The sequence below is a fragment of the Apiospora aurea genome (genome assembly GCF_038362705.1).
Source record: "Apiospora aurea strain CBS 24483 chromosome Unknown utg000004l_segment0_segment0, whole genome shotgun sequence".
Classification (NCBI taxonomy): domain Eukaryota; kingdom Fungi; phylum Ascomycota; class Sordariomycetes; order Amphisphaeriales; family Apiosporaceae; genus Apiospora; species Apiospora aurea.
This window is the reverse complement of record NW_027117391.1, coordinates 3,960,743-3,984,351: the sequence shown is the minus strand read 5'-3', so window position 1 is coordinate 3,984,351 and position 23,609 is coordinate 3,960,743. Positions and strand designations below refer to the sequence as shown.

Sequence of the window (23,609 nt, the reverse complement as noted above, 5' to 3'; positions counted from 1 at the left end):
CCCTAACTGTTTATTTACTGCGCCAGCGTCAGCAAGGCCCATTAAGGTTTCGGCCAACATCGCCGTACTAAGCTTGTTGTATCCAGGCACTCGCACCCGCGTTGCATATATACCTACCTCGTCCTACATCTCTCTACCTGATCACCTGCCTCGGAACCCCGTCCAATCAAGCCTTCATTGCCACCTCTCGAGTTATCGTTCAACACGACTCGACCTGCTGCATTGTACGGCAAAAAGAAGAACAAAACAAAATGCAGTCTCACGCTGTTGACGTTTTCCCCGACTCCCAGCCCTTTGCCTCGGGCCACAAGGCGGGAAAGAGCGGGGGCTTGTACAAGGAAGTGGATATTATCGATATCCGACAAGCCGCCGTTGAGATCAATCTGAAAGAGGAGATACACAAGCTGTTCCGGCCCGAGGAGGGCCCTCGGAAGCTCCCTACCTTGCTCGTTTACGACGAAAAGGGGTTGCAGCTCTTCGAACAGGTCAGATGAGCTCATCAGCGCCACATCTCGCGTGCTGGCATGCTGACCATGCATAGATCACATATCTGGAGGAGTACTATCTGACCAATTACGAGATCCAAGTCCTGCGTCGTTCGGCCGCCGCTGTTGCCAAATCCATTCCTTCTGGTTCTATGGTGGTTGAACTTGGCAGCGGGTGAGTGGACGTGCCATCTTAGATCCATGGTATGCGATATATAACCACCTCAACAGCAATCTGAGGAAAGTCTCTCTTCTCCTCCAGGCTTTGGAAGATGCCGGCAGCGATGTCGACTACTACGCCCTCGACTTGAGCCGGGAGGAGCTGGACAGGACGCTCCGCCAGGTCCCAACGTTTCGTCATGTGCGGACTCACGGTTTACTTGGCACTTACGACGATGGCCGCGAATGGCTAAAGAAACCCGATGTTGCGAAAAGGAGAAAATGCATCATGAGTCTTGGCTCCAGCATTGGTGAGCGATCCAAACGATACATATTGCTTCACTCTGACTTGTGATGTGTACAGGCAACTTCCATCGGCATGAAGCAGCTGAATTCCTCAAGGGGATCACCGAAGTCCTTGAACCGGCCGATACCATCGTGATTGGGCTGGACTCGTGCACCAACCCATCAAAAGTCTAGTACGTACGCTTGAAGCCAGATCACTCGGCATAGAACTGACTTTGGTGGCAGTCATGCCTACAATGGTCAGTACTACTAACCTAGCTCTGGATCCAAACTAAACGCTGCCATACAGATCGCGAAGGAATTACCCACCAGTAAGTCACGATGCGGATGGACTCTGTGGGTTCTGGCTGACAGTGTCCCTCCAGGTTCATTCTCAATGGCCTCCGGCATGCCAATGAAGTGCTGGGGAGCGAGGAGTTCAAACTTGAGGATTGGGAGGTGATCGGAGAATATGTATACGACAATGAAGGTGGGCGGCACCAAGCCTTCTATTCGCCTGTCCGTGATACGACGGTATTGGGCGAGACCATTAAAGCCCACGAACGCATCCAAGTGGAACAGAGTCTCAAGTACTCGAAAGATGGAATGCAGAATTTGTGGAGAGCTGCCGGGGTGGTTGAAAGTGACCGATGGATGGTCGAAGGCGACGAATACGGTGAGCTACTCTTTTTCCTTCCCGTTCTGCTGTCCGACCCGAGGCAAGCTTGGGCACAAATCTCTTCGAGGGACGCCTGGACGAATAAGCACCCTTCCCCCACATTTCCCGTGGGAGTAGTCAGACCACTCGGGATGCCTTCTTCAAGTAGTGCATATTGCGCACTTCACCCGGTTTCTTCTGCCATCATGATACCAATAAAACGTGGCCGGGCTCCTCCTCCCTACCATCAACCCATTTTTCCACCTGATTCCACCGAGCTGACACGTCCAACTTGTAGGGTTGCACATACTGACTAAGCCCACCACCATGGAGTTCGGCCGGAAGCCTTCTCAGTATGCTCAGACGACTCTCCCGTCCCTTGACGACTGGAAGAACCTATGGTTTAGCTGGGACACCGTCACCCAGCGCATGCTGCCAAATGAAGAGCTTCTTGACAAGCCTATCAAGCTGCGTAATGCCTGCATCTTCTACTTGGGCCATATCCCTGCGTTCTTGGACATCCAACTCGGCAAAGTAACCAAACTGGCTCCTACGGAGCCGGCATTCTACCATTCCATCTTCGAAAGAGGCATCGACCCCGATGTCGATAACCCGGATCATTGTCATGCCCACTCAGAGATTCCTGATGAGTGGCCTGCCGTCGAGTCGATCCTTAGCTACCAGGAGCGAGTCCGGGCTAAACTCATCAAGCTCTACGAAGATGGTCAGGATTCTATCCCCAGGGATGTAGGGGAGAGCCATATGGGTTGGATTCGAGCACGAGATCATGCACATGGAGACACTTCTCTACATGATGTTGCAAAGCGACAAAACCCGGCCACCTGCTCATACACCTGTCCCAGACTTCAAAGCTCTTGCTGAAAAGGCCTACAATGAGCGAAAGGACAACGTTTGGTTTGACATCCCCGAACAATGCATCGTCATCGGTATGAACGACCCCCAAGAGAAGCTTGACTTTCAGGGGCATTTCGGCTGGTATGTATGCATGATTCGTCAAGCTTTGGGCTGCCACTGATGGTCATTGCAGGGACAACGAAAAGCCTGCTAGAGAAGCGAAAGTGCATGCGTTCCAGGCCAAAGGACGCCCAATCACCAACGAAGAGGTAAACTCGGCCACCGACCTATTACGTACAGAACTGACTTTGACAGTATGCGCAATACATGTATGATACCAAGGCGACGAAGTTGCCCGCCTCGTGGGCAGGTAACAAGCCTAATGGGAATGCAGACGGCCACACTAATGGGCATGTCCAAAATGGCTATGCGGTGCCCACATCCTTTTGGAGGGCAAGTCTGTCCGGACTGTATACGGGCTTGTACCCCTCAAATACGCACTCGATTGGCCCATTTTTGCTTCGTATGATGAGCTAGCTGGTTGTGCCGCCTGGATGGGAGGTCGTATCCCGACCCTTGAAGAGGCCCGGAGCGTCTACACCCATGTTGACTACATGAGACAGGACCAGGCCGAGCGTACGCTTGGAAAGACTGTCCCGGCTGTAAATGGGTGTGTACTCTCTTCTATCACCCTTGTTCACCACCATAAGCTGAGATTGAGAGCTAACACTGGCATGACCAGACATCTCGTCAACAATGGTGTCGAGGAAACCCCGCCATGCAAGGGCTCAACCTTGGTCAGCAGCAAGTCGTCCGAGAGCGACGGTCTTTTTGTTGACCTGACCGATGCCAATGTCGGTTTCAACCATTGGCACCCAGTCGCCGTGACGGCCCACGGCGACCAACTCGCGGGACAAGGCCAGATGGGAGGCGTCTGGGAATGGACCAGCACCCCCCTGGAGAAGCATGAAGGCTTCGAGCCCATGGCCCTGTATCCTGGATACACCGGTATGGGCTCTTTTGCAACTCCCGCCTGTCTATTTTCCCTTTTTTACATATCCAGCTAACTTCAAATTAGCCGACTTCTTCGATGGCAAGCACAATGTTGTCCTTGGTGGGTCGTGGGCCACACACCCTAGGATCGCCGGCCGGAAGTCATTGTAAGACAAATCCGCCCGTGTACCCTTGCGTTATTGCATGCTTACCTAACTAATTTTTCCACCTTCAGCGTCAACTGGTACCAGCGCAACTACCTGTATGCTTGGTGCGGAGCTCGACTGGTCCGAGACCTGTAGAACAAAGTGTTGTTTACATCAGGACGGGATGAACCGTAAGCAGTGGTGGCAACCAGTATTCAACCCTGGGCATCACAACCGTCGGACAGCTCAAGCAGCTCTCAACCCTGCTTTGCCTGACCGGCGGCGCGGTCATCACTCCGGCCCCTGTCACGGCTCCTATATGCATGGTTTCATAGGGGTTCGAGTTGTAAATACCTTTGTGTGCATTGAAAAGGTCATTGGGGCTGGGTTTTGCTGTAAAGGAAAACTGTTCCTTCTTCGACACTGTTTCCATGATGTTTTATATATAGTCTGATTGGTCAAGATGGGTGTGGCACGTTTTTATGCTTATTACGCCGTGGAAAGCCAGGCTGGATATGTCCAACGCATGTAATAACTGTTGATCTTATATCGGTGGTGTCTCGGATCTTGTTCAGCAGCCATCCCTTTGGCAATTATCGAATCGCTACCAGTCCTGGAAGCTGCGGCTTCAGATCACGTAAAAGCCTATATTGGGGGCTTTTCTGCACCATACATAACTAAAAGCGCCCATTCGTCTCGTTCAGCCAATAGGGATATCTCTTTCTCCTCCTTTTGATCTAAGTCCTATACCTGTAACGCCGAGCGATGCGAACCAACAGACTGGCCAAGTCTGATCGTATAAAATCAATAAATACCACGTGTAGCTCTTTCTAAAAACCACCGTCATATGCCTGCCGTACGCCTGCGACGCCCTCTTTCATGCTACCAAGCTCACCGCCCTACATCAACATGTCAATAACCTCCTTAGCGACCTCATCAGGGGTCAGCACTTTGTGGTCGGCGAAGAAAGCCTCGATAAGCTCAGGGGGCTGTGGGACAGCATGCGTTAGTTACGAAACCCCACACAACAAGAAGTGAATCGAACATACCGTGAAGTCGATAGGGCCAGGCATCGGCACCTTCTTGGCCTTGTCATCTTTGTTGTTGTCGGAGGAGAAGTTGATGACTTCCTGGTCGAAGCTGAAGTCGAAGTTGTCGACGGGAAAAGTCTTGCCGAACTTGTGCTGCTCCGCAGCGACGTAGAGGGGCTTCCGGCTGGCCTTGGCGAGGATGGCGAGCGAGTAGGTGCCCATGCTGGAGATGATGCCGCCGTTGGCGGTGACGGCCTCGGCGCCGACAATGACTTTGTCGACCTGGCCCATGGCGTAGGCGAGGGCGGTAAAGGGGATGGTGGCGACCTGGATGCCCTGGGCGCGCAGCGACTGGACCACGCCGTCGCTCTCGGCCTGGAGGGCCGGGTCGACGGCGTAGAGGACGCGGAAGCGGCGGGGCGGGTCCGTGTACCAGCCGTAGTCGTGCTTGGCGGCGGCGCGGCTCAGCAGGTTGCCCACGACGCGCGAGCCGCCCATGGTCAGGATGGTGGTGTCGTCGTGCAGGTGCTTGCGGCCGTTGGCGGCGATGCGCTCGCGGGCGTTCTTGGCGCGGGTGGCGAAGAGGCGGCTGTTGCGCAGGAGGTGCTGGCGGACGACCTCGAAGCTCTCGTGGGGGTGGTCGAGGGGCGGGGAGGCGAGCTTGCTGCTGCTGCTGTTGCCGTTGGGTGCCGATGACGAGGATGCCGGCTGCTTAAGCGACATGATCAGGTACTGGCTGAAGAGGTCGGTGCCGTGGCTCAGGGCGATGGGGTTGCGGACGGCGGCCTGCAGCTTCTCGGACTGCGTCTTGACGAGATCGATAGTCTCGTAGACGGTCTTGACCTGCGAGTGGCCCAGGAACTCGATGAGGGCCTCGATGGCGGCCATGGGCATGGTCAGATCCGGGTCCTCCTTGAGCAGGCGGTGGTAGGTCGCGACGATGCTAAACGAGGGGGAACGAAAGGTAGGTCAGCAACACGGCTCGAATCGGGGGGGGACAGACACATTGGCGCATCCGCGCAGCCGTCTCTGGTGCGGATCGGAGACGTACTCGAAAGACTCGGCGTCGGCATTGCTCCCTCGTAGGGGCAGGCCGCGCGTGGCGGCGCCATCCTGAACGTTGGCCATGTTGCAAGTTCAGCGTGGGCGGGAGGGAGGGGAGCGAGACGTTCGGGATTGAGCTCTGTCACTGCTGAAGGAGATCTACGAATTGGCTCTGCCCCTCCAAGATGACTCAAAAAACGTCACGCCCAGAAATAGGTTAGTAGGTTAGTACGGCCAGCCGTACAGCCCACTTGCTTTTTTCGGTGACCCCCTGTGGCTTTTAGCTTTTAGGTTCGGAATCTACCTACATGTACCTGGTGGGCAGAGCCTCAACCACCAAAATGCCCTGTCCTTGTCCTCAATTCAATTCACGTAAACCGCGGGATAGCTGGTGGCTAAATCGGTACTTTGCTACGTAGCTGCTAGCTGGACTACCTGGATTACAAGGTTGCGATGTGATGTATGCAGAGTGAGATAACAACGGCACCTCCAAAGACCAGCAGTACGGTTAGCACTTAGATGGACAGCCGAACTCGGCCCCACCTAGCACAGCATACTTCACTTACACATTTCGATACTAGAGTAAGGCCAATGAAGCTTTTACAGCCATCACAACAAAGTGAAGGGTAAATAAGAAAAAAAGAAAAAAAAAGAAGAAAAAGAAAAAATGGAAAAAAGAAAAGAGAAAGAGAGAACAAAACAGCAAAACATACAACACCGAGGATTCCCAGGTCGTCACCGACCCTAGTACTAATTCGGCTCTCTGCTGTTTATATATGGGAGAGCGGACGGGATCCCTAGTATTCAGCAGGATATGGTCGTATGTGGAAGAATCACCTGTTTTGGTGGCCTATATTGTGCCGATCAAGCTACAGGTGAGGTAGGCGAGCACTCCATCAACAAGAGGACCCTCGTACATGGCTACACCGTACTACATAGATGACATGACCTCCTGTGTACTGCTCGAAAAGGACAGGCATGGCTTGATTACAGATCACTGGCAAACACACTACAAGGCTGAATATGCAACACAATGCCACTGTTTGTGAAGTCCACTGCAATCACGCAAGGCGAGCAAAACGACTCGTGGCATGTGTACGTGGGATGCAATCAGAAAGGCTCGTGCTTTCTTCCCCAAGTGCAAACAGTTGTTGTTACACGAAATTAAAAGGCTTCTATACAAATCCGATCTGCCTCCATGAGCCTTGGAAATAGAGGCGTCTCATCTCGTCTTACACCATCTCATGATGCCACACCAAATCCTTGTCAGATGCCGCCGACAGCCTCATCTAACTCGCCAGTATCCTCTGCCGTAATCGGCAGAAAGCCTTCCGTTGGCTCGCCCTCATGCACCTGGTTGTCTTCATATGTGACACGCTTCCATCCGTTGGGCGCAGACGCGTCCTTGATCCATTCCATGGTCGGGAAATAGTGCTCATTCTTCTTCATCGTGATCATCCACGGTACATTATCGAATGTCATTGCCTTGATCCGGAAATCTATAACTAGGTTAATATATGTCCTTGCTCCATGTACCAGCACAAGCTGAACTTACAAGTATTGTCGGGAATTTTGACGACAGCCTCCAAAAACGACTGGAGATCCGGAGTCGGCTTGTTGTTGATGTGCGTGATGAAGTTGGTAGGTGCTAGCCCGTATTGATACGCCGGCGATCCTCTAGTCCGGGCCGAAACGTATACTTCGCTGTGTAGCTTGCTAATCTGCTGGCGAACAGCATGATGCGGTGCATGCAAGATAGCACCACAGAAGGAAACAGCGTGGTCAGTTTCCACATCGTCTGTGGTGACAGTGGGCACTTGGAGGTGGAGCTCTTTGCTCTTCCGCACAATGACAGCGTCGAGTATGTCATGCGAGTACATCACATCCAGCTCCGAAACACGCGTGATCATGTTGCCGTTCAAGGTCAGGATGATGTCCCCTTCCAAAAGCACTTGAGGCTTGTTGCCACGCTCAAATGTCCGCTTGGACACCATGAAAAGCTGATGCGTATGCTCGTTGGCTTCAGAGACCTTGTGAAGCCAATCCTCGCTAACCCCCATCACACGTGCCTGAGCCATGTGGATCGCCCTGAATTCCATAGAGAGTATGCGAAGTTTGGGGACCTCGCCTTTCTGGATCTGAGATATCACAGGCAAGAGAGTTGGCGTGGCAAGTCCAAGGTGATACTCTTCATCTCTGGAGCTGTGTGCGGATCTCTCCCCTAGATAGGTGAGCCAGAGTGCTTGGACTGTGCCGTTCTTGTCAACAAGAACACCGCTTCCACACTGGCCACTGAGGTTGGTATCGACTGTGATAGCGTCGACGTTGGTAGCACGATACCTCGGTGCCCCGGAGTTAGCTGGAATGGCAACGGCCGTGATTTCGGTGACCGTAGTGGCGGTGTGGACAATCTTGCCACTGCGGTTGTATCCCAAGAACGTTGTGGGGGCTCCCTGAGTGAGGTATTCGGTACCTAGCTTGGCACTCTGGACTGGAGCATCAACCAGTTTAGGGTCGTACTTGATGACGGCATAGTTCTGCAAAGGATGCAGAAACACTACCTTGCCCTCAACAACGATCGAGTCGGCAATTGTAATCCAAATATCGCATAGGTCGTAGGGCACAATGGCTCTCGAGATCACAACGAGGCCTGCTTCAGCATCAATCACGACACCCATCCCCCATTTCCGATTTCTTGGGAAACCATCCAACTTAACAGGCATGGTGCAGCTGACGTGTACGAAGCTTCGCACTAAATCAGCGACAGCAGGGTGCGACGTGTGCTGAAGACGGATGAAGCTACCTTTGCGGCATTCGGGAGGCTCTTGGGGCAGAGCGTCGGCCAGATCAGTGAAATCCCATAGACCGGAAACATCGTTACGCACTGCAAGGCGCATCTTGGTCGACCAATGCCTGTCAACATTGATGATTGTTGTGTTGAGGCTGTGAAGGTCTCTTAGATGCTTGTATGTGACGACCACTCGCTTCTTGTCGGGAATTTGCTTCATAATCTCGATGAAGGATTCAAGATCAGGCGTTTCCTTTTGGTCGACAGATTGAATCATCCAGCCATTATCTGCCGATTCAAAACGGAAAGACCCGGTAGATTCGCATACGAAGACACCTTTGCAAGCAACACCGTAGAGGCGCGCTTGCTGATACGAAAGGCTGTGGAAGCTTGCACCAGCAACTGAGACGAACCGGTCAGGCGTGATCTGGTGCAGATCTCCAACTTGAACCTCTACCTCGATCGTCTCACCTCCTCGAAGGAGCAAAAAGCGGACTGTCTTGCCCACATGGGAATCGAGAATGTCATCAAGGCGGATGAACTGGGTCAAAACCTCGTCGTTGACTTTAATCAAGACATCACCCTCTTCGATTTTGTTGTGCGATGGACCTTCCGGTAGAACAATCTCAGCCACTAGCATATTGGTTTCCTTTGGGAACTGCTTGCGTACATCAGCCTCCCACTCTGGCGTGAGGCCAAGTCGGCGACATTCATCAAAGGGCTTCAGCAGGAACTGGCATTGAATCGTGCCCCGTTCAACGGGCTTTCCCTCTTGTATGCACTTGAGGGCCCGCAAAGGTCGATCCAATGGGAGGAAGTAGTCGGTCGAGGCACCATCCGATCTTCCGCCGGCTTGAAGAGCTATGGCAAATCCATCAATGTTGACCACGGGACTGCCGGAGCTTCCTCCACTGGCAGCAGCATTGGCTTGGTAGTAGCACGTGTTGAAGTCACTGTATCCCTCGCCGTACTCTGGGGCATTACGATCAAGACGGCTAATGACGCCGGACAGAATACTAAGCTTCTCGCCGGCATCATTTCCAACAACACGGATCTCGACGCCAACTGCTATTTCATTAGTGAAGCTCAACGAATCGACACGAACATTGTTCACGCACCTTTGGCAAACTCAGGCCGGAGCGTCAGGGCTGAGACAGGCATGTATTTGATAGCCTTTGGATTGAACCTCAGAAGACCAAAATCATGGACCGGATCACGGTAAACTGGATAGGCGTCTACTTCCTCGTGATTATCAAACACGACGTAACCCCAGAACGGGCCAGAACCAACAACGTGTCGGTTGGTCAGGATGTAGCCCTTCTCAGCATCGACGACGAAACCGGTGGCTTCGCTTGTCAACGCAGGGTCTGTGTCGAATGCGCATGTTTGGCAGAAACGAATTGAGACAACATTTCTAATGACCTTTTCAACGGTATCCTGCCATTCTGCGCTTTCGCCCGGCTGGAGTGGGTAACATGCGCCATGCTCTTCCCACTCGTCAGCCGTCTCGTGGGCATCTCCCATCACCAGCTCAGGGGTGTTGTCTCCGGGTGAAACTTTCCCGTTGCTGAGACGATGTTGCTTCTGTGGTCGCTCGTCGGCTAAGAACGAGCCTTGTTTGCGCTTCGAGGAGCGCGTTGTTGGTCCAGAACCATTCATATTCACGACGTGGTCTGCTTGCGTTTCTCCTTCCGGCGTTTCGAGTTCGGAGTATTTAGCGTGATGCGATGCGAATCGGCATTGAGCAGGAACGGGATATCGTTGCGCGAAAGCCGTTGGTAGAAAGGACCGAGTAATAATTAAAGGGAAGACCGAAAATCGGCTAGCAGTTGTCAAACGAAGGTCGTCTGGCTGGAGTAGTGAGGCGTGACGGTTTGCGATGCTTACAAGGCTGATGAAGCAGTTACGCAGACGGAGGACGGAGCGCCTCATCCAGCGCAGTAACAGGAAAGGGAAAAGACGACACAGAGTCAGGACTAAAGCCTCTGGGTATAATTGACCAACACCAAGCTCCCCATTGAAGGAAAAAGGAATGAATATAAAGTACACTCCAACAGCATTCGAAGCCGGACAAATTTTCAGGCCAATCTCGAGATGTTGGTTGCGACTACGAAGTAGGCCTGCAGCCTCTTGTCATAGAACCTAAGGTTGAGCTGACTGGATCAGACTACTTCCTGACCTAATCAATTGAGCCCACAATCGGGGTACGGTACGTACCGGAGGACTAAGCCACAAGTGAGAGGCTCCTTTGTGGCTAAGCTCATACGATAAGATAGCTAGCCGCTCTAGGACTCCACTTCTATCAACGTCACTGCCTCAAGGGAACGCCTTCACTATGCAACTGCCTAAGCACGCCGTCAACATCTCCGAACGAATTGAACCTTTGCAGAAAGGTGCATCAAATACATAAAGGCTGCTAGAGTTCCCTAGTGCATCCGGCCATTTCCTAGACCTTTGGAAGTAAACCGTCGACTCATCAAATTGCCGGAAAAAAACACGTTGCCATTTCACAGGTCATCTCAACCAACATCGGCCGGACCCCACTAACGCCTCAACATGACCGAGATCGTGATGAGCCAGACACCCCCTATTCTCCATGGACCTTCCGACAAGGAAAAGAAATACGATCGACAATTGCGATTATGGGCGGCCAGTGGCCAAGCAGCTCTGGAGTCGGCGAATATCTTGCTCGTCAATTCAGGCTGCGGCACTGTCGGCGTGGAGACGTTAAAGAATCTGGTACTTCCAGGTAAGCCAGCATCCCAGAAGGCGACCAAATGGGTTATCTTGTGATGAATAGCTGACACGGCCATAGGCATAGGTCGATTCACCATAGTGGACGAGGCTGTCGTGCAAAATGCCGATCTGGGTGTGAACTTCTTCCTGGATGAGACTTGCCTTGGTAAGCTGCGATCGAAGTGCTGCACAGAGCTTCTCCAAGAACTGAATCCTGACGTTCAGGGGGAATGGTTCCCAAAGCAGCCGGTAAGTTAGGGGTTAGGTTTCGTAAGAACGCAGGCGTACGCTAACTGTGAAGCAGGGAACGGTCGACCTGGACCAAATTCTTTTGAACTCGCCGACTTACACACTCATCATGTACACCATGCCTATCAGCTCCAAAGACCTGGCTGCACTCAAGGAGTATGGGCAAAAGCATCATACCCCGTTGTTTGCTATCCATTCAGCCGGCTTCTACTCCTACTTCAACATCCAGCTGCCCGGCACCTTCCCCATAGTAGACACTCACCCTGAGGCGGAGAGAACAATTGACCTACGCCTGACTAAGCCTTGGCCAGAACTTGCACATTTCGCTGAGTCAATGACCAAAGACATGGATCAGCTTGACGATCACGAGCATGGCCACTTACCTTATGTTGTCCTACTTCTTCACTATCTCGAGAAGTGGAAGGAAACCCACGACGGGAAGCTGCCGACAGAGTACAAAGCCAAGCTCGAGTTTCGGGAAATGGTGGCAAAGAGTGCAAGGACAAACAATCCCGAAGGGGGGAGGAGAACTTTCAGGAAGCTGTGGCGGCGGTGAACCGGAACATCAAAGAGCAAACGCTCGAGTCTACACTGGGGGAGGTTTTCTCCCACGAGGCTTCTGGTAACGTACGTATATATTGGTGAGAAGGAGGTTGAACCTTACTGACAACTTCACAGGTTGATGCCAAATCCTCTTTCTGGGTGATTGCAAGAGCCATCAAAGAGTTTCACAGGAAACACGGCTGTTTGCCACTTCCTGGAGGCTTGCCGGATATGAAAGCGCAGTCCAGCGTGTACGTCAAACTGCAGGGTCTTTACAAGGCTAAAGCCCGGAAAGATTCTCAGGAGGTACTCGAAATAGCAAAGTCTCTTTCGGGTGGCGAGGACGTTGACTCTGCCGAGGTCGATCTGTTTTGCAAAAACGCTTCCTTCGTTAAGCTGGTCAATGCTACGACTGGCGACCAAGACCTAACCAAGACTTATGGTACGCGCCGCCCCCCATATGTCACATATTATTGTGTGCTGCTAACCAGTATTCCAGAGGAGCAAAAGGAAAATGACAGCCTTGCCGAAGTTACCATGATGCCCTTATCCCTTTTCCCGATATATCTTGCGCTTTCAGCAACCACCCACGAGCCTGCGGCTTCTGTCGACCAGATAAAGGCATCAGCCTATAGCCGTCTTCCTGCAGCAGCCGACGATATGCGCATCTCACAGGCCTGCGAGGAGGTTGCTCGAGCTGCGGGCGGCGAATTGCACAACATTTCCGCACTTACAGGAGGCATGGTGGCGCAGGAGGCCATCAAGATCATCACGAAACAGTACATACCAATCGACAACACCTGCATATTCGACGGCATCGCCAGCCGGTGCCAGATACTTAGGTTGTAAGGGTGTACCATCGATGGGACACTAGGGAGCCAAGGCCTGTATTAGCGTGAGGTAGAAGCCCAGCGTTCATGATTGGTGATAGGCGTCCTTCGTGGAGAAATTGGAGTTTAGTGGGCCCTTCTGGGAAGACCTGGAGCTTGGCGGGTATTCTGATGATACTGCGGCACACCATCCCAGCCGTGGTTGCAGTGACTAGGACCTTTTTTCGGACCGCAGGCCGTTGCAGTAACCTTCTGGATGGATGCAGTTACATGGCTTTGGGCAGGAGTAGGTAGAAACAAGAGCAGCGCTGATCTCAGCAGCTCGAGACTCCCATTCTGGTAGCTCGCTCACAAGACATGAGAATGAGAATAGCCATGTTCAGGGACCATGGATACTCAGAATTTGACCCCGGTTTCCTCCTTTTAAAGCAAATGTATCCTTGCTGTCGACTCCATCCATTGCGAGACCGAAGACATGCAATGTAGATCTTGGCCTAGTTTTCCCGTGCTCCCCAATGGGCCAGCCACGTAGGCGATGCTCATTTCTGGCTGGAGATTCCCCTTTCATCAATTATTGTTGTGCAGAATAGACCATTTTGCGTCCTGCCTCCAGGTTAATAGCTTCACTGCTCGGGATGGTCATCGCTGTGTTGGTGACACTACATAGTGTACGTTGCAGTAACCCTAAATGCCCATGGGGTAAGTTGCACCGCTGGTTCTCTATTGAGATCCCTAAATGAAGCTAAACAATCCCAACATGTTCTCCACGCTTTCTGGTTGGCGGTGTAAGCGAAAGACCACCCTCGACTGCCAATTCGGCATACATGGAATTCAAAGTGCACGCCGACGATGGACGCGGCCAACGAGGCATATGATGATATCTCTGGTCTTCTTAACTCGCTTGTTAGATTAAGCCTGCGGGCTTTGCGGTACTTGCCTTCAGTATGACACTGCACTCGATCATCCCCGTTACAGCTATAATCTTGAGGGTCAGGTGGTCCTTCTCGCTAAGACGTGAAGCTGCGTCGCTTGGGCTCGTTAAACATGAGCATCGTGACAATGTGGGTGGATCTCAGGGATTTTCGGGAACCCAAGCCAGTCAAGGGCCACAATGGGCGAGACAGGCAAGAAGCAGCGTGAGTTTGCTGCATTCCCCAAGGCCTCTCCCCTCTTCACTCAGCACGTTAACAGATTGGTCCGTTGACGAAGATTTACAGATACTTAGATTGTTCTGGCGGCAGAAAAAAAGGACCCCAAAAAAAGCTGCATAGGCACCTAGTCTTGCATGTTCCCCAGACCCAGCTATGACAGGCTCGGTCTATCTTGGCCTGGGGTGGTAACCACCCCTCGAATGATCCTACACCAGTGAGATCTCTGGTCTTATATGATGGACCCAGGGCCACGCAGTTAATTGGGGAACGTGGTCTTGTACGATTAATATAGAGACAGGACTATCAATCGCCAAAGTTGTGATGCGGAGTTTTGGCCACTCGCCTAATAGACACACGTCGTCATGTGTCTGCAAACAAGAAGTAGTCATCACACACAGGCTCTCTACCTTGGATGGCCTACGAGGCCAAGCGAGATACGAGGATGAGCTGCCGGGCAAATAATTCCATGGAGTTTGCCCGAGGTTAGCTGTCGTAGCCAAGTACACAAGTATTTGCGCCTTTTTTGTCATGGGTGGCTTTTTGTTTCTCAGCGATCAGGCGGCTGGAGTACATAAGTCAGATACGTCACCCCTCTAAGCGCATAGTCTCCGACAGACATGCCCACCGGAAACGTACTGTATGGATAGAATCTCGAGGATTCTTCCTATCATTTGGTGGGAGAAAACACTCGCCAAGGCCGGCGCAGCCTCGGTATAAGCAATTGGCATGCCCATTGGTGGGTGCGGCCTATTGGGGGCCGCTCGTCAAAGGAGCTTGAGCATGAAGTGTCACCTGTCGAATTATGCACTCCGCATTCGACTACATGCAAACAGCAGCATCTTGCCTACATACAGACCACATGTGAGATGCAGCTCGCAGCGCAGCACCAATTCCCATCTGGTGAAATGAAAGAATGTGGGGTAAAATGCGAGTGAGCGGCCATGGATAGCCAGAAGCGGACAGGCAGAGGAAGAGAGAGCACTTGACTGGACGGGTAATCGAGCGGCACGCAAGAAAGACACGACAGGTATTGGTCCAGGAGTATCCGGGCTAGTTCGGTTGTTTCGGAGCAGATCAACAGGGTTGCCGGATCCCAAATCCTAGGGCCCCTTGAGGGAAGAAGATTTAGGCCTGGCTGGCCTGGCTGAATATCAAACCGCATGGAGGGGGTGGTGTCGACTCCAACTTTATAACAAGCATATCTTACCGGATTGGAAGCATGAGGTTTTCCTGAAATGTCTTGGGTTACCTAATGCAGCCGAATGGCTGGGGCGGATGGTTGCGTTGCCACGGGGTAGACAGGGCTGGCCCATCTGTACCCGAGGCCGAATGCATCAACACTGTCCTGAGTCAGCCATGCCCTCGATATCGTCCAGGGTGATGTACTCGCATCACCGTCGAAGCTGCAAGGAGTCAATTCGCTGATCTTGGTAGGTAAGCAGGCAAGTATGGGCAGTCGTGCAAAGCCTCTGTGACATCAAATGATATCCAGACTTCCAGCATCGAGTCACTTAGGACCAGTCAGTACCTACATACATAGCCAGGTAGCTGTGTAAGTAAGGTTCCTACATACCTTCCGACCTGTCTCGGGGCAAGTGCCCCAATTGGGCGGGCTGCCTTTGGGAATGGTCAAAAACATGCAACATTGAACGAAGTCGGTACGAGGTGTGCACGTAGCTACTGCAGAGTATCAGCGCTAGAGCGTACCTGCCCGTCTCCAATAATGGTTCGGCGTCGTGGAAAAACTGGATCGGCCGAGCCGTCTAGCCTAGCCTCGACATGGACTTGACCTCCAGTGAATCATCCCAAAGGGTCCACCCTTCGAAATGAAGCGACACACCAGACACACAGACATACTCACGATCCGATATCCTCTATCCTATCTGGCAACCTGTGTCTGCTTGCCTGTCTGTCCGTCCGTGTACATGCCTCGCCCCGTCAGCCATGACAAAGCAAGGCTCACGGTTAGCAGCAACACAATCTCCTGCCTGGCCGGACTGCTCGGCACGAAACCAGACAAGCCACCCGGCTGCCTACAAACATCATTGCACGCTCTGCAGCTCCTGCATGACAGCATATCGCCGAACAAGTCGGCGTACTCGAATCTGCAGCGCCATGGTAATTGGTGGCATGGACTTAACAAGACCCGCTAGATGGTGTTATTCGTGGAGTTAATTTATTCAGTCCTTGCCTCTTGTATCGCTGGTGGCCTGGGCGACCTGGGCGACCCGGACGGTACTTCACGTGGAGTCCGTCGCTGATCGTTCGGTTTCTCTATGCGACTTCTGATGCGACAACAGGTTTGTTCTCCCCTCCATAGTGCGGATCTAATCATAGCACGACCGCAGCAGTAGAACTCTCGTGTCCGCGTCGAGGCCACAAATCAGTGTTCAACGCCGCTTGACCGGCCCCGTTTGCTCAACAGTGAGATCATGGTCTGACGGACCACTTCGGCGTGGGATCAGCTTTTTCACAGTGCCTACGTACGATGCACCAGAAACCGCAATCCCACGCCGCCCATTTTACCTGCTTGCTTTCTCGGCTTTCTGGCCGACAATAACCTTGGCACACAGCGCATCTCGCCAAGCTAACGAACGGGTCTTGTTCTTTAACAACTTTGGAGGTTGCAACCTTTCCAGGCAAATTTTGATCGAGGGGTTCGCGGGGCCTCGTAGAGAGACTCAATGGCGGGACAGGGGTGGGAGAGAGACCAGGAATGAATCTCCAGCCAGTCGTATCGCAGCATACAGGTGTCTCTCGATCACGCCGGCCACAGCGATTTTATCCGAGCCTTATAGTCGGACGCTCAACCGTCAGGGGTGGGTTATTATGTGGACTAGCACCCGCGGCGATACTAGCCGCCATGGGGAACTTATGGGGTTCCCAACCGAGGGTCACATTGCAAGCATTGGCTTGTTACGGTACTCAATACCACTCGTGGTGGTGAGGTATGTACCTTGTTGCTTGTCGCTTTCGTCTCCTCCTTTACCTAGCCTTACATGTTTCCCCACAAAGCTACTTCCAATCGTCCCAGTGGGTTGTGGGATTTCCCGCTGCAAAGAACACCACCAAGCGTCACCCCCTGTCCCTGGCAAATGTCTTATGTCAGGTCGCGACTCGTCTGGTGTGCCCTGGAACCCTGGATCGGCAGTAGCCGTGACCCCTGCAACGAACCTACGCCACTTCACCCGTGCCTTTCACCCTTATGCAATTACTCTGATCTCGAATATACTATCCTGATGAGACAGGTTGTAGGCTACATGTGCCCATATTCTCCGCCAGCAAGCCACTTGGCACCGCGCTAATACCTGCACACACCACACATCCTTCACCAATATGTGCATCATGTTATCCTCTGTGAAAGGGGAACAGCCTACCGCATCGTTCGCCACAGGCTGGTACCTGTTCAAGGCGGATGTGGGTGGTGCTCGGAGTGGTGGGGCTGCGTGTGTACCCTATTGCGCCCGCCCAGTGTCTCTGCCACGTCGTATATCAAGCATCTTATACAAAGTACTCATGATCACACAGGTTTCTGTACCTGAGCGGGAATGAGGGCCTCCTACCCAGCCTACTCCACACGGTTCAGACATCCATCCCCGGATTCTTCAGATTTCCCATGACCCCACATCAAGGTGATGCAGGATGAGGGCACTATATAAACAATCATCATCTTCCGTCTCCCAGCTAAGGCATGATGTCTGGCAAGCACGCCCAGTCTTGCAGATCTTTTAGATATCTCTGGTAGGCTCTGATCAGGCTTGATCTTCGGTCTATATTGCTGTACTCCACTCGACGCCAACGTCAAGGACATGGCGCCGTCCATCCCCATCCCCACCCAAGGTGGCATGTTTCATACCTGTGAGTATAAGCATAACGCCTTCACGCCGTTGATTATATGCTGATGCCTCGCAGTCCAGGGCGTCACTCCTCGAAAGCAATCAACAGACTCTTCAGATGGCACCAAGACCAACAGTAACGGCACAGCCAAGCGCATCACCACACCACATGCCTGCGCCGAGTGCAAGCGTAGAAAGATGTAAGTGCTCCTGGAAGCCATCAGACCTCCAACACAGGGCTGATACCACCATAACAGCCGGTGTGACGGCCAACAGCCCTGTGGGCAATGTCTTTCGAGCCGAGCCCCAAAGCGCTGTTTCTACGATAAACATCGCCAACGTGTTATTCCTTCGAGGAAAACACTCGAGGCCTTATCACAGTCACTCGAAGAATGTCGGTCTATCTTGAAACGATTATATCCCAACCAGGAAATGCAGGCACTTCTGCCTCTTTCGCGTCAAGAACTGCTCAGCCTCCTGGATCGGCCGACATTGGATGCCACGAATGGATTGCCGTCTCCCCCACTTCACACATCACCCATGTCTGCGGAGATGGGTTCGCCTTCATTGTCGGCAAGCGAAGGCATCGGAAGCCTGGAGCAGATCCCAGTACGAGATCTTGAATGGGACGAGGAACGCCGTGGCCGGGACCCGATCCCAGCCGAGGCGGACGACGTGAACGCTCTGTCTCTCTCGGTAGATCGCCAGGCCTCGTACTTGGGTGCGTCATCCATCAAAGCTGCCCTGATGGTGATGCTGAAGGTGCAGCCGGGCTTGCGCAATTCTCTCACGCCGCCCCTCAACAGCGTCGAGATGGCACACAACATGCCAATCCTCAAGCAGAAGGTGTCGACCTCAAAGGAGCCACAGCGGGTACCGTGGTCTTGGAAAGGTCAGACATTGATCGATGCTTACTTCAAGAGAATTCATGTTTTCATCCCAATGTTGGACGAGGCATCGTTCCGAGCCGATTACCTCGAAGGTCAACGCTTCGACGCCCCCTGGCTTGCTCTTCTTAACATGGTGTTTGCTATGGGAAGCATTGCAGCCATGAAATCAGACGACTATAACCACTTTAACTACTACAACAGAGCCATGGAATATCTACCTATGGATTCTCTTGGGAGCAGCCACATCGAAACTGTCCAATCCTTAGCTCTGATTGGTGGCTACTACCTGCATTATATAAACCGCCCGAATATGGCCAACTCGGTTCTTGGCGCTGCCATCCGGATGGCCAGCGCCCTGGGGCTTCACCGCGAAAGCCTTGCCCATGGTCCTAGTGGCAGTAACAACGAGTTTGCTGCAGCTGAGACGAGAAGGCGAACATGGTGGAGTCTATTCTGCCTTGACACTTGGGCTACAACAACAATGGGTCGACCATCGTTCGGCCGCTGGGGCCCTGCCATCAACATTCGTCCCCCCGAAGCCGGCATGAGCTCAGGTCGCGACTCGGCGCAGCACGCAGGGATTCTTCCTTTGATCGAGAACATCAAGTTCTGCAAGATCGCCACGGGTATCCAAGACATGCTGGCAATCACTCCACTTCTTCGCGCCGAGGATCGTTGCAACCTTGATGGACAATTGGTCAATTGGTACAGCAACTTGCCTTGGCTGCTGCGGACCAGCGATCCTTGCGCTGAGCCCCTTTACATTGCGCGCTGCATCATGAAATGGCGATACCAGAACCTGCGTATGCTCATCCACAGGCCGGTTCTGCTGAACCTAGCGAGTAGTGGTGCGTCCCATGCCCCGGAACACGACATCGCAGCCATTGAAGCGTGCCGCGACCTAGCAAAACAAACGATTGAGGATAGCGCCCGGGAATGGACACGCAACCAGATGAGCGGCTGGAACGCAGTCTGGTTCCTATACCAGGCGGCCATGATCCCATTGGTCAGCATATTCTGGCAGTGGGATAGCCCGCGGGTGGCCGACTGGCAGAAGCAGATTGAGACGATCCTCGAGCTACTGGACTCGATGCAGGACTGGTCACTCGCAGCCCGGAGGAGCCGAGAAGTTGTGTGGAGAATGTACGAGGCATCACGGCAGCTGGAGCCGGATTTGCGGGCCCACAGCCCCCTGCAGCGACTGGTGACGGATCGCAACATCCTCATGGCAGACGGCTCAGAATTGCACATGTCCCCCATCGGGCTGGAGACTGAGAGTTTTGGTATGATGGGCCTACTGGACCAACATGGACTCTGGGATCTGGATGGAATGCTTTGGGGGCAGCCCCGATGACGTGGACTTTGGACAATTTGGCAACGTTCAGGACGGGATGATGCACCTAGACTATGGTATGATGGGGCATCACCAGGTAGCCGCCGGCATGGACGGGGCGGCTTTCACGTTCGCTCACTGAGAGTTAACGACTATTGGTCGACACGGGGGAGGCCAACCTGGGGGGGTCCTCCCATAGAAGTGTATACATAACACCAAGTTCTGGGGTTTTATCATTATTCTTTTTTTTCTCTTTTTTTTCTAGCAGTGGTAACCTAGGGTTGGATGGAAAGGGATACATGGCATTGGCATCGAGGACCTAAGGTCAAAAGAAGGTAAGTGTCAAAGCGCTGCAGGAGAAAACAGCGAATGAGATAAAACGGTGTTTACGAGGCATGATCTACTACTAGTTGTACATTGGATAGCAGGCTGGATGGATACCCAATCTGAAAGCTCCTTGCCATAACCACGGAACAGGAGCCTTCGTTCGACCTTGTTGTGTTCTATGAAGGACTGGTGGGGTGCGGGAAGGGCCCGTTTCAAGGGCCAGCTGGGGGCCACTGCCGCCGACTTCCCAACTCGGAAATCGACTGATGCTGGTGGCTGCAGGTAGGCGCCCAATGCGCCAAATCGAACAAGGTGCTACGTATACCGTCGCTTGGCCTAGTGCACATGAGATGAGGTGTGTACCCCATATATGTAAGTAGCGGGCGGGCAGAAGCGGGTATGAGCGGGTTGGTATAGCCATGATGATCATATCGATGAGGTCGTAGGAGTTCGAGAAAGAGGCTGGGTGCATGAAGAAATATAAAGGACCAGTGACTCAAGGAGGTAAACAGACAGGCAGGCAGACAGGCAAGGTGCCGGTAGTGGGTGGATGCCTCTGTATGTGTGTGTGGTGTGTCTGCCAGCCTCTTGTCCAATAGGTGTCGTTTATTAGTTCTTAATGTCTTGCATAAAGGCCGGTTTGTGGGTGCCAGACCGCCAAGGCTGGATGCCATTGGAAGGGGTGAAGAGAGCTATAACTTGGCCCTTTCAAAAGGGCAGTAAGTAGCAAGCAACAAGGGGCCCTGATGCAATATGGACTGTCGGGCCGTAGCGAGAGACAGCCGTGCGCTGTTGTTCCCCGTACCAGTACCGCAACTCCGAGGCCAACAGGAGACCCCCGACCAAGACTTTTTTTCATCTTCCACTTCTTCTTCCCTGGCACGATGCTACTTCGGGTACATTAGTCGGCAGCGCAAGCATCGTGGCGTTTACAGGGCAAGGCAGGGCAGCAGGGGCAAGCAGGGACAAGCAGGGACAAGCAAGCTACATTTGCATACGTCCGTACCGTACCGCCGCGACATGTCCCAAGGTTCGTCGCCAAGTGGTCGGCCCAGCAAGGGAGTCTACAGAAAACGTGATGGAGGGTTTCGATTCCGATTCCGATGTCGGCGCATCAGACGATTTAAACATGAGATGCGATGCGGAACAGTGGAAGCGTGCGTGGAAGCTGAAAAACCATGAGAAGGAAAAATAAAGTCCGTTGGGTCAAAGGAAAATAGAGTCGCCGAGGAAACAACACACGACTGTGGAGATGTCGTCGAGAGGTGCATTGCATCTAAAGTAGGTATCCTGTGCCCGATTAAAATCTGCATGGCACGTTGTTGTGGTGGGTGTGGTGGGTGTGTGTGTGCGTGATCTGGCCAATGCGGAGTACCAAGAGACGATCTGGAGATAATGCGGGGTACCTACTGTCGAGAAGAACAACGTGCTGATCCCTGACACTCCCTCTCCCTCTCCCTCTCCCTGTCCCTTTCCCTGTTCCTCTCCCTCTCCCCCTCTCTCCCTCCCTGTCTCTCTGTGCCTCACTCATGCCGTCTAACAGACCTAACAGTACCGGCTCTGCTGTGCGACCCCGACAATGCCATGCTCTCCACACGCAGAAGAAAAAAAAAAAACGCCGGCAGTGCACAACATGCACTCTACATATGTACGTCAGGAGCGGGAGAGGATGAAAGCGAGCGAAAGGAGAGATGAGATGCTGCTGGCTGCTGACTAGGTAGCCGAGCACCTCGCTTCAGCTCCCCATGAGCCAGCCATGTGTCCCGCCCCCCAGCCGTGTAACCGATGCCAAATTTATTCATGACACTGGGATGGCTTGGTGGTGAAGCACGAAGCAGCCATCCGTCGTCAGCTTCCAAACAGCAACCATCTTGTTTTTTTTGTTTTTTTTTGTCTCTTCTTTTTTGACTTTTCTGGTCTGGCAATTCCCCCTTTCCATCCAAGCACCAATACCAACAGCGAATGCCCTGGATCCCATGGTCCTAGCCTTGCAACATATCAGACAGAGACAGACCTATACCCGGACGGCATCAACCTAACCCGGTCCGGACCCTCCTTACTTGTCTTGGATTGATTCCACCATCGCGGTTGATATATGACGGGCTCATCGGCAAGCCTTCCGTTTGTGATCTGACGTCGCATCCGAGGCGTGGCATTCCCTGATTTCTTCCCCGTCTTATTCGCCTTGTCGCCGTTTCGGTCGGAATGCTTGGATGGGAAAGACGAAGAGAAAGGGGAGGGGGAGATGAAGCAATGAGCCGTGGTGTCGGTCGCCCATGCGAATTCCTGCTTTGGCACGCCAAGCAAAATCGCTTCCCCAGACTCTTCCCAACGAGCTTTTGCCGGCATGAAGAAGACGATGAGGAGGGAAGCAGAATGGTTTCGTCACTGCCGTCCAATCTGCACTTTCGCCTCCTCGTCTATCCTGCCCTGCCCTGCCCTGCCCTGCCCTGCCTCCCTTCTTGCTTTTGCCTCCCAGTGCCCCTAGTGCTATAATAAGAGGCGGGCATATATACACCAGGCGGCTCGCTTAAGCTTGCTTTGCGCTTGCTATAGCCCAGGGAGCTCTTGATTAGTGTAGACAGGCCAATAGCTTTCCTTTTTCTAGAGTGCTGGTCTCAACTCATCACATCCAGCCATCCAGAGTTCGGTGGGCCTGCTCCTCAAACGCGCTAGATTCCAAGACAGGGAAATGGGAAAGAAAAGCCTACACCGGTCCGCATATGAAGACGAATTATGAGACTACGCCGAGACAGCTTGACGTATAGGACCATCTGCAGACCAAGAAGAAGAACACAAGCAGCAGGGAACGAATCAGCTAGTTGATCTGGTCGACAGAATCAACCTCTACAGTAGATTCTACTTTCTCCTGATTGTCTGCGGCCTAGGGTTCCCGCACACCGGCCCACACGCCCCCTTCGTGATTGTGACTTGAGAAAAAGCTCGCCCGATTCGTTCATCCTTTCTCCTACGAAGCAGGTACGTGCCGTCATAACTATCGGGTATCTTTCTCCTTTTGGAACAGCGACTGCATACTATGCCTTCAAGTGTTCACCCCTCCCCCCCCCACACGATTCGAAAAAGGTGTGTGTATATCGCGAAATTTACCTAAAAAGTCTCTGCTAGCTCGGGGGCATACATTGGGTTCCAAGAACGCGGTGCCCTTTTAGTTGCCACGACAGGTGCTATCATCGTTCATTTTCCTTCACATCGGTAGGCGGCGTAGGTTATATCGATATCATAATACGTATCATCTCATTAAGTCAGCTA

At 52.8% G+C, this 23,609-nt stretch overlaps 5 protein-coding genes across 5 annotated transcripts; 3 read left to right on the top strand and 2 right to left on the bottom strand.

The window, feature by feature from the left end:
• Positions 1 to 251: 251 nt before the first annotated feature.
• PG986_006019 (uncharacterized protein) lies at positions 252 to 3,737 on the top strand (the record flags this gene model as incomplete). The annotated part of the gene is made up of 15 exons (XM_066842241.1): positions 252 to 485; positions 542 to 660; positions 717 to 955; positions 1,009 to 1,123; positions 1,176 to 1,189; positions 1,240 to 1,261; positions 1,316 to 1,724; positions 1,906 to 2,311; positions 2,451 to 2,583; positions 2,636 to 2,711; positions 2,758 to 2,812; positions 2,980 to 3,112; positions 3,185 to 3,450; positions 3,521 to 3,602; positions 3,671 to 3,737. 15 exons carry the CDS (start codon positions 252 to 254, stop codon positions 3,735 to 3,737), a joined length of 2,370 nt encoding a protein of 789 aa, XP_066702103.1.
• A 743-nt stretch (positions 3,738 to 4,480) lies between these two features.
• Positions 4,481 to 5,740, bottom strand: PG986_006018 (uncharacterized protein; the record flags this gene model as incomplete). The annotated part of the gene is made up of 3 exons (XM_066842240.1): positions 4,481 to 4,570; positions 4,631 to 5,555; positions 5,664 to 5,740. The coding sequence occupies 3 exons, from the start codon at positions 5,738 to 5,740 to the stop codon at positions 4,481 to 4,483; spliced, it is 1,092 nt and encodes a 363-aa protein (XP_066702102.1).
• Positions 5,741 to 6,922: 1,182 nt separating this feature from the next.
• Positions 6,923 to 10,103, bottom strand: PG986_006017 (nuclear serine protease 2; the record flags this gene model as incomplete). Its single annotated transcript, XM_066842239.1, has 3 exons — positions 6,923 to 7,155; positions 7,212 to 9,509; positions 9,563 to 10,103. The coding sequence occupies 3 exons, from the start codon at positions 10,101 to 10,103 to the stop codon at positions 6,923 to 6,925; spliced, it is 3,072 nt and encodes a 1,023-aa protein (XP_066702101.1).
• An 897-nt stretch (positions 10,104 to 11,000) lies between these two features.
• PG986_006016 (ThiF family protein) lies at positions 11,001 to 12,821 on the top strand (the record flags this gene model as incomplete). The annotated part of the gene is made up of 6 exons (XM_066842238.1): positions 11,001 to 11,193; positions 11,260 to 11,429; positions 11,485 to 11,900; positions 11,948 to 12,056; positions 12,108 to 12,414; positions 12,472 to 12,821. 6 exons carry the CDS (start codon positions 11,001 to 11,003, stop codon positions 12,819 to 12,821), a joined length of 1,545 nt encoding a protein of 514 aa, XP_066702100.1.
• Positions 12,822 to 17,762: 4,941 nt separating this feature from the next.
• On the top strand, positions 17,763 to 20,033 carry PG986_006015 (fungal-specific transcription factor domain-containing protein; the record flags this gene model as incomplete). Its single annotated transcript, XM_066842237.1, has 3 exons — positions 17,763 to 17,811; positions 17,866 to 17,989; positions 18,047 to 20,033. The coding sequence occupies 3 exons, from the start codon at positions 17,763 to 17,765 to the stop codon at positions 20,031 to 20,033; spliced, it is 2,160 nt and encodes a 719-aa protein (XP_066702099.1).
• Between the last annotated feature and the right edge of the window lie 3,576 nt (positions 20,034 to 23,609).